The sequence below is a fragment of the Asparagus officinalis genome, unplaced genomic scaffold (assembly GCF_001876935.1).
Source record: "Asparagus officinalis unplaced genomic scaffold, Aspof.V1 AsparagusV1_Un224, whole genome shotgun sequence".
Classification (NCBI taxonomy): domain Eukaryota; kingdom Viridiplantae; phylum Streptophyta; class Magnoliopsida; order Asparagales; family Asparagaceae; genus Asparagus; species Asparagus officinalis.
Window position 1 is genome coordinate 270,283 of NW_017972489.1, and position 10,557 is coordinate 280,839.

The window sequence follows — 10,557 nt, forward strand, 5'->3', positions numbered from 1 at the left end:
CCCGTGGGTCCCGCCATGATGTGAAATGTTTTCATGCACCCGCTTAAATTATCAAGTCACTGGCATGTCGGTCCCAGCTAGGTTGGACCAAGATGTTGTTAGGAGCAAACGCTTTAATTTTCCACGCACGTGCAGGGTATACCGGGGCCCACATCACGTGAACGTCATGTCTGTCACCCTTCCGTCACTGTTAACTTGTTTCCCCTTTTTGGTGATTTTTACCGAGCACCCCCAGAAATTCGATATTTCTCACTAAGCCCCTTAACCTTTACCCGTTCCACTTAATGCCCATTTCTTCTCGACGAATCCACGCGAATTTTGGGGTGTCTCAAATAACTCTCACGAGCTTTAACTTTTTTCAGCTTACCCCAACAATGATGTTGTTTAACTTGGAAATTCTAGATGTCCTCAACAAGGAGAAGCTAATATATTCTGATTCGTTAGAGAAGCCTCTACTTGATTAAACACGTAATCAATAAATATACATTTCAACAAATAAAGTTTTAAGGGGTTACTAAAAGAAATGTCTTAAAAGCTTGTGGCTCTTTTGTGAATTATATAAACTTTTATTTTTCCTGTTAGCTTTACTTCTGCGCTATTCCTCCCCCGTAAATAGCGCGGGTCCGTGCCGAGCGCGCGCGTCTGTCGGTTGGAGCGGCGCGTTGCGTGTGGGGCCCGCTGAGCTTTGTGCTAGTTCTGCCGCCCCGCACGTGGGGGAGGGGTTGGCTCGGGTAACAACTTGCCTATTTTATATTTTGGATTGGATGGGTTTTTATCATTGATGACTCCCTGTTATCTAATCAAATCACATATTGATGTCATGAAAATTTAAAAATACATTCAGCAGTAAAAAAAAAAATTCTTTTGGATAATTAAAAAAATTTTGTATCCATTAATTGAATAATAGATCAATGTTGAGATGGGCTAAGCCAGATGGGATAGAGCTTTTGACTAACCTCCTTCTAATTGATATTTTCCCTAAAAAATAATATTTTAATTAGATCAAGTTCTAATATATCTCTTCCTCCATCCTACAAATTTAAATAGAAGGATTAAATTTTCAAATTAATATTCTTAATATAAGCTTAACGATTGAGTATTTTTAGTTTCTCCAACAATAATAACGTATTAATTTTGATTTTCTGCTGAATATTCCCATCGGCGAAGAATACGATGCAAAAGCGTCACATGGTTTTCACATGAGCTTCTTATGGATCCGAGTTTCATATAATGAATAAAAACCTTAAATTAAGCCTAATCCTCTAATGTTTTAGAAATCACATGAAAATGATTTGAAAAAAGTCGCATGACGTCTCGTGTTACACTACTCACGAAACAAGCGAGTATTCCATCTGTTATTTCAGTAAAAATTCGATATCAATATCTTAGTGCTGCCCAAGAAATTAAAATTACCAAATCTCAAAATTGTGCCGTACATAAAAACCAATTTGGCAATTTAGCCCAAATAAAACTATATTCTTGAATTAAAATATAGCAAAAATAATAGAAGGTCCTTTGTAGAAAATCTTACGAGGAGACGCCGATGTTGCATAATTTTAACCGCAGACTGAGTCACGGTTGTAACGTTCCAGAACAGAAGCAGTTTATATTAAATTAACAAAAAAGAAGGAAAAAAAAAGTTTTATTCTGTTTTGAAAAATGGGGACGGGGTTAATTCGTCCGTGTTCACACCGGCCCGCCAAAGACTAAGAAGACCAACAGACACACGTGCACCACGCATCCTTGTCCGCAGTGGCACTTCCCGTAATTACCTGACAACTCCATGGTCACCCGTCAACCACGCCTGACCCAATCTAAGAGAGAGAGAGAGAGAGAGACTCTCTCAATACTTTCTTGCTTCGCTTCAGATCTTCCCCCAAAATTCAATCCCAATCTCTCTCTCTCTCTCTCTCTCTCTCTCTCTCTCAGTCCTCTCGTCTCTCTCCCTCGTCTCTACCAGCGTGAAACTGAGCGTCCGGAACGACGGACGCCCCCAACGTGAAGGAGGAGACGAGCAGCGAAGCGAGGGAGCGCGAGCCGAGGGCGCCTCGCCGCCACAGCATGAGCTTCGCGCCGGTCTGAGGACCTACGGTAACTACAACCTCCCCAAGCACTGCGACAACAACGAGGTCCTCAAAGCCCTCGCCAACGAGGCCGGCTGGACCGTCGAACCCGACGGCACCACTTACCGCAAGGTGACCGCACCCCCACCCCACCTCCCTCCACACTATTATCATTGTTATTACCGTTCAAACTTTGTGTAGTCCATCTTAATAGCTAGAAATGAAGAAAGAAAAAAAAAATCACGCTTTGATCCCTATTGATGTTAAATTGTGGTTATATTTTTAATTTTGCACTTTCAAATCTTTATTGTTTTGCTTTCCGATCTGTTATCTTTCCCCAATTTTATTCCGATCTAACTCTAATTACTGTTAGTTAGTGGGTAAAAGTGCTTTCTTTAATCACCGTTGGTTCGAAAGTTGGGGAAACTTTGAGGATGAGGAGTTAATTAATTGGGCAAATTACCTATTATAATGAATTCGGAGATGAAACCATAGCAACTATAATTTGGGGTTTATAATTTGAGGATGAGGAGTTAATTAATTTTTTTTAACAGTTATTTTGCGCGTGATAGCTTGTGCTATCTGGGTTTGATAGCTTGCGCAGAGTGGGAAGGGGGTGCGGGTTGTTGGGTGGAAGCAAAATTAGGTTTTGACTTGCAAATGATTTAATTTGTTGTAGTTGGTTTAATAAATTTGGGAGTTTTTATTAGCCAGGTTGGAGGATCTTGTTTAATTTCAGCGTGGGAGTGATGCAATGATGGGGTTACAACTCTTTGTTTATTTGGAGTCAATGCATTTGGAAAAAAAAAATTTATGGGCTTTCTTCAATTATAGATGAGAAGCCTAACATTTTAATAGGGGCCAGATGCAGTAGCTCAAGAAAGGATAATTGTCAGCAAGATTTATGAATTTGAAGTTCAGAAACAAAACAAATTCAGGTTCAGAACATATTACTTGTTGTCAATTTTGAGTATAACAATAACTAAACTTTATGTTCTTGTGAAGTGTGCAAAAATCTACAGTGCATCCGACATGCCAAAAAAAAACTTGGGAAGAAAAGTTCTGCAGGACCCATGTGAAGTAAAGTTTCAGTATCTAGAACCCTTTTTTTGACTCTGATGGTGTTATATGTGTACAAAATTATAACCATATAGAATTTAATGGAGTATGATTTATCTTGAATGAAAAATGAGACCAAATGCAAGTCACAAATAGTATGATGTTAGTCATATTAGGAATGATCCACAATCCTTTTATACTATTAGGCGTTTAAGGTTGAGGTAGTCTGTGTAATGGAGATGTCATTGAAGAGGATCCAAATCCATCTCATATAAGGTCTAAGTTTAGTCATGCATTGATTTTGTCACATTGATAGATATTCAATAACTCAATATGTATTAGGCCATTTCTTTAATCCTCTCTAGAGTTCATTGGTTGTATTCTTATGATAGCATTCATAGGTTTACATTCTGCCCTTGAGATGACTGGTTGAAACCACTAGATTGTTTCTTAATCACCAACTTGTTTCGTTTATGTTTGGTAGCTGAACGAGAAATAGAGATGTGAATCCTATTGTTTGCCAACAACCAAACAGGATAATTAACGATAGATTATTTATAAATTATAGACTTGAATGTTATTGTTTGCCAACATTCAAACAGGATAATTAACGATAGATTATCAATAAATTGGAGATGTGAATGCTATTGTTCGCCAATTACTAGACTATGTAGCAGATAATTCCTTTCATTTTTCCTCCAGTTCAAAGTTCATGACTTAGGTAGCATTCATAAGTGTTGCACATTTCATAATCTTCTCTTGTATGACCAATTATAACGGCTTGTTTTTTAAATTACCAACTTTGTTTCTGTTGATGATTGGCAGCTGTATGAGAAATTAGAGATCTGAATACTATTAATTCCCATATCAACACCCAAAACCGGATAATCAGTAATGTATTGTCATCTACTTTAAATTTTCAACAAAAACCCGAGGCAGAAGAAAATTACTTAGTTAATACCCAAACATTATATAATTTTGGAATTTTTCAGTAATATTCGTAAACTAGAAGCTGACTAACCAAGTATATTATCTGCAAACATTGCAGGGATGCAAGCCAGCCGAGCGCATCGACACAGTTGTGCATTCAGCTTCACCTAGCCCATATTCTTCATACCAACCAAGTCCATATGCATCCTATAATCCCAGCCCAACATCATCATCCTTCCCAAGCCCTGTTCGTTCATCGCACCCAGCCAATCCCTATGAAACCAGTGATGGGCAAAATGACAACAATGCCTTCCTCCCATGGCTCAAGAACCTCTCTTCCAAGCGCCGCCATCTCGGCTTCATAAGCGCTCCGGTCACGCCTCCGTTAAGCACCCCAACTGCCCGATCACCTCGTCGCCTCAAGATCAGCGAGGAGGCCACCGAGTCTTTCATGCAGTTTTGCATCCCAAATGGCAGTCATCCAACATCTCCTACATTTAGCCTTGTGGCTCAGAATCCCTTCAACCCGTTTGGATCCTCGAGAATGTGGACCCCAGGACAGAGTGGGACTTGCTCGCCTGTGGCCATGGGCGAGAATGGCCATGTCCTCGATGTTCAGATGATGAGTAATGATGGTTCTGACGAGTTTGCGTTTGGGAGCAGTAGCAATGATAACTCAGGGCCGGTGAAGGCGTGGGAAGGAGAGAGGATACATGAGGAGTGTGGACATGATGATCTTGAGCTTACTCTTGGGAGCTCAATTACTCGGTCTTGAATCTTGATGAGTATTGATCAGTATTATTGTTGTTGCTGCTGTATCTCTCATTTTTCTTGCATATTTGTGTATATTGGCGAAGGCATGGGAAGAAGAGAGGATACATGAGGAGTCTGGATCTTGATGTTGTATCTCTCATTTTATTGGAGAAAGATGTTTTTTTAAATTTAGTAAAGGTAATGAGTGTTTAAAAGTATGATCTTTATCCAGTGGCATTCTTTTATGGCTAATTTACAACTTGGTGATTGTATTATGTTATTTGTATATTTTTGAATTGTTGTACGTAAGAGAACGTTCCCGCTGCAGTTAAACTGGTGGCTTGTCTGTAGAATTGGCTTGTCGTTCTTATACAAAAGTTGACATTGTTAGCACTTGGTCTCCGTAGAAATTAAGGATGCAGATGCACAAGTACAGAGAGCAAGGACTTTTTTGGCTGACTTTATTTGCTTTGCTTGAATCGTAACGACTATCGTTGGAGTGCATGTACCTATTGGTATGCGTGCGGTTGTTTGGTTCAGTTTTAAAATTTCATCGTCTGTAGAGGCAATTCTAGTTGCACGTACTTTTTTGCCATATCAAAATTTTTGGAGTCGTGTGGGACTGTGGAGAGGGTCGTTTTCAATTTGTGTTACAATTTAAACCCCATATAAAGTTAAAAAAAAATTGCAACTATGACTCGCAATCTGCATAAGTGGTCAACGGTAATTAAAAGCCTTTTCCCAACTGCATTCATCTCAATTGCACGTGGTTATAGTCGCAATCCTTGCCATTACACCGAGCCGAACAGCCCCTAGCATGAATGAATTGTTCACGTTGCAGCTGATCTTTGCTCTTGGCTCACTTGAGTCAACATCTAGATATGCTGAAAGATGATTACCAAATCCAAATCCCAATACCATTTGCATTTCCCAGTTGATTATTTTGAGGTTAGTCAGAAGAATGCTAAATGAGCAATCCTTTCAAATGAAAAGTAGAAGGAAATTATCAGATGAAGGATGTTTTATAAACAATTCATAAACCACTATCATTCTCCAATAATTGAACATTCAAACTTCGAAGGACAATCCAATATTTACTTCGACGAATCCTACAGTACTTTTTGTGAAGAATTCAATATTTACCTTCAGAATCTGAGAAAGCAGTTACTATACAATTATTGGCACACTTTTTCTGTACACTAGACAAAGAATGGGGGTTTCCGACCAAACAAGAGCTATAAACACCATATTGCATTGAGTGGTAGCATGAAATTTTCAAATTCTAAATCATTTCTGAACCCTTTGAAATAGATCAGATAAAGCTTGATACAGAATGGCAGCTGCAGGTGCCTTTGGCACAGATCCAAGAAGGATGTCCGACGCCTTAATTGATGATGAACCGTAGAATCTGCAATTTTCAGCAGCACGAGTTGTAACCATGTTGCCTTGAAGTGAACAGCCTACAAATGCACCTGCAATGTAAAACAATGTGTCAAAGATTAAAGGAAATGGATGTATAAGACTGATGAAAGGAAGTAAGTTGGATACTTGTTGATTATCCTCATATGGCAATGTCATTGAGACTTCTTTTGGAAATGATGACGAAGGAGAGAATGGTCTTAAGTTGGAGATATATCCTGGGCAACATGAGCTAGAACTTCTAAGCACCGCAAGATTTAAAAGGTAAATCATGCAGTTCCAGGAGAACTAGGTCTCCATAAGATATTTAGAGCAAAGAGATGGAATATTGTGTCACTGTATTGAAGTTAAGTTAGACACTATATTGATGCTTTCAGATAAGAATTTGGTCTCCCGCAATATTTACAGCAAAGAGATGGAATGCTGTATCACTATGTTGAAATTAAATCACATACTATATCGATACTTTGAGATTGTTCAATATCTTAAACAATATCATTGTACTAACGCAAATACTTGACAAGCATTAAGCATCAGTTCTTGAAAAGGTGATCCAGCTGGACCTTACTACTACAGCTAGCTACCTAGCTACCTTATGTCCCTCCAGTCACTATATATTGAATATAAGAGAGAGTTTGACAACAGTGCATGCTAGGTATTATAGGTATCGTCAAAAGATGACACTTAGTAAGGTTAAGGATGCTTTAAGAAAAATGGAAGTTGAAAGATTCGTTCAACCGGGCTATATTCCTTGAAATTTATAAATGTCTTGGAGATTTGAGGTCACAATGAGTGACTAAGATCCTCAACAAGATTAAAGATATAAGAAAGTGCGTGATGAGTACAGAATTAGCACTTTGATATATAAGAATAAAGGCGGTATACAAATACCCAGGAGTAATTATTTTCATCACTTAATTAAGGATACTATAGTTCATCAAATTAGGATGATTAAACTTGAGAAGTGCTTCCAAAGTCCTCTATGATTGTAGAATACCTCTAAAATTGAAAGGAAAATTCTATAAGACAGTTATAAGACCCATAATCATTTACGGAGTAAAATGTTGGGCAATCTGAAACAAGTTTTGAAAAGAATTAAAATGTTGGGCAATTAAGAAACAAAATATGCAAAGAATGTGTAGCAAAAATGAGAATGCTACGATGAACAAAAGGTTATGTCAATTAATAGATAGCATAGGAACTGATAACATTCGTAGGATGCTAGAGATTGCTCCTATCGTCACATATCACGAACCGACGTCGGGTATTGTAGTAAAATGAAAGAATCACTTGAGAATTGTTTGATTTCATGTGCAATGGAGGCTACCAAACACACAATGGGGAAAAAAACTAGGGATAGGCGCAACAGAACTTGATTAGTAATTGTTAAGAGGGATATTTTAATGATTAATTTAGTTGAGAAGATAGCCCTCAACAAAATTGAGTGGGAGAGTAGGATTTATGTAGCCAACCCAAAAATTTATGAGAAACCTTCGTTGTTGTTACTGTCACTCAATCACTAATCTCATCTTCAATACACCTCTGTTGACTAACTTCATACATGGTGCTCCAATATTGTGATGGATGACGTGTACAAGATGTTGGATGAATACGGCTAACCAAAAATTATTAGAGTTTAGGAATACATGTGATACTTATCATTTTGGCGATAATGAATATAAGTTGGTTTTTATTTATTGTGGACACTAATGGTTTTATTTATTGTGGATGACCCAGATGGTTGGGATGTTCCAATACGGCTCCCATGATTTTAGATTCAATTCTAAACTAAGTTATCAAAATACTAATACTAATACTAATAATAATAATTTATTGGCTCTAAAATAGTGTCATCGCTGAAATTAAGTTTTGAAGAGCTGAATAAGAATAACCGTGACATGTTTGCAGTGTGTTTTAGCATTATCATGAATCTTGCAATACAAGATGAGATCTTGCCCTGGTGCATTGGGTGCAGAATGCATTAACAAGCTTACCGTGAAAATTTGATTACCATGAAACAACATAGTGGTCAAAGTAAAGGCAAGTTTTATAGGGAATTTAATTATCCTTTGACCTTGGAGACTCATGGTGTGTATCATAACAAAAGTATACACTTAGATTAACCAATGCAAAAGAAGCGATAAGTTGGATGTAGTCAAATACTATCGAGTCCTTGAGTTTTCAACAGGTAATAACAAAGTGAACTTTGGGTGAATATTCATTGGTAGATAATTGGATGACTACTCATTAGCAGATAATTGGATAAATGGGCTTGTACAAATTCCTGAGCAAGTTATATTGCAAATTATTAGCAATTATTCACTTGTTTCTAATATACATTACGAGACTCCAATGTCAACTGTAGGTCTGATAATGACCATTCATCTTAAAAGATCAAATCAAGTGCGTGAAAGTGAAAGGATAGTCGCAGTTATATAGTCGATTTTAATATACAGACTAAACATGAAAGTATGTGACCAAACAATTGCTTGACTCTCAATTTACCCGAACCTAGTGATTGCTTAGACTAGCAAATGTTGGAAAGTAGGCAGACTAATATGCAGTTAAAACAAAAAAATTTGACCGCCTACATCCTAAGATCCATACGTAGAAGAAGATCCAAGATAAGTATTACATGAAGCGTGCAGATAAATAACGAAGACTTCCGTACTCGTTGAGATGTTACGCGGCAATTGAGCGACATCTCTACTAGTATCCACACGAACTTGTTGGAACTCCGCGTGTCAGTATGCTAGCACTTTGAAAGCAGCGGCCTTTGGAGTTTCTCTCTCCCTCGCGATTTCAGAAGCACGGTGGGATGATAAAAAAGATCCATCCCATGCCCCTTTTTATAGGGTTGTGAGGTGGTTTCTCAAACCGTAAAGAGATCGGGATTCCAATCAGACGGTTTCTCAAAATATAATTTGTTCAAATCAAATCATATCTTTAAACCGTGATTGATCATATCAATTTGATTGCTAGGAGATAGGTTCATTGAACTTGGTCGGTATTTCTTTCAAACGTGATTAATCAAATCAATTCTTATCCAATTACCCGATAGCCTCACAACTAATCATATCTCTATATGACTAAATTTATGTGGGCTTTTTTAATAATGTTCCAACATGTTCTTGTGTGCGACCCAATAGGTTTACACGATGTTGACAGTGAGCCAAAATACTTTTTCGGCCCACAAGTCATAAGCGGACCCTAGCAGGACATTATGACTACCCAAATCATGTAAAGGTCACCTCAGACGAAACCTAGTCCACAATGGACATATGTCGGTCTCTTCATCACTAGATATCTTGATTGAACTCAAGGCAAGAAACGTGTCAACCTTATACAGTTCAACCTTTAATTTCTCGCACCTGAAGTTAGACTGACTTCTCAATAGTTGACTCTCAACTAATTAGGCATGGCCATGCACTTTCTCAATCTATCTTCTTCGAGGGGCCCAGAGATATCATACTCTCATTTATATGAGAGGGACAAATTAGAAATTACATCTTGACCATTCACATCCCTCTGCATGATTCATAGCATACCCGATTGATACATTTATTATTATCCGTTTAGGGAAAACGTTTGGTAACATCAAAGTATACAATCCTCATGAAGGAAACCGTGATAATCTCAGGTCAAAAGACCGAACATAACCATTGTATGAAACCTACTGATGACACATATAATCCATGCAGTGTTTCATAGCGGGTCAGTCCAGTATCATGTTCACCAACATATACCCATGTGATTGACTTGATATCTCATATCCATGATCCGTAAAACATGATCATCAATCAATCCACATATTGCCTATAAAATCATTATTGTCCCAACCAATGACAAAAGACAAGGACTATTTAGAATAACATCATAATCTAATTACAGAGTTTCACGTTCAAGTCACATACTTAATGATCCATAATAAGTGATTTATTCAAGGGACCGAATAACAGATTATTCATAGAAGTTGTATAAACATAAATTAAACACAACCATCTCTATGATTGGTCTCTAGGGCATATCATACTAACAGCAAACTAACTGAACTGATTTTAGTTAGTTGAATTGACTATTCAATAATTCAATACGTGATATTAAATTAGTGCCATGGATTGTTATTTATTTAGACTAGAGTAAAATATTGTAATCCAATATATATATTTAAATAATTGTTTTAAATATCTTATGGTTCTTATATGTTAAGTTATAAATGTTAAAAAGCACTTGAGGAGACAAGTCCTAATGGTCTTAGGACAACCAATTCATGGTGCTATAAATAAGAGATCGGTACAAGAGTAAAAAGATAAAAAAGAATTTTATCCTTTAC

General features: G+C 37.5%; 2 protein-coding genes across 2 annotated transcripts in view; one reads left to right on the top strand and one right to left on the bottom strand.

Moving 5' to 3' along the window:
* Positions 1–5,080, top strand: part of LOC109827462 (BES1/BZR1 homolog protein 3-like) — a 7,086-nt gene extending 2,006 nt beyond the window's left edge. The window contains exons 4-5 of the mRNA XM_020394469.1: positions 1,930–2,195; positions 4,171–5,080. Of these exons, the coding sequence (XP_020250058.1) occupies positions 1,930–2,195; positions 4,171–4,827 (923 nt within the window). The 3' untranslated portion in view covers positions 4,828–5,080. The remainder of the gene's footprint in view (positions 1–1,929; positions 2,196–4,170) is intronic.
* Positions 5,081–5,825: 745 nt separating this feature from the next.
* The window catches only part of LOC109827464, a 10,773-nt gene continuing 6,041 nt past the window's right edge, over positions 5,826–10,557 (bottom strand). The window contains 1 exon segment of the mRNA XM_020394470.1: positions 5,826–6,277. Coding sequence (XP_020250059.1) covers positions 6,093–6,277 — 185 coding nt within the window. The 3' untranslated portion in view covers positions 5,826–6,092.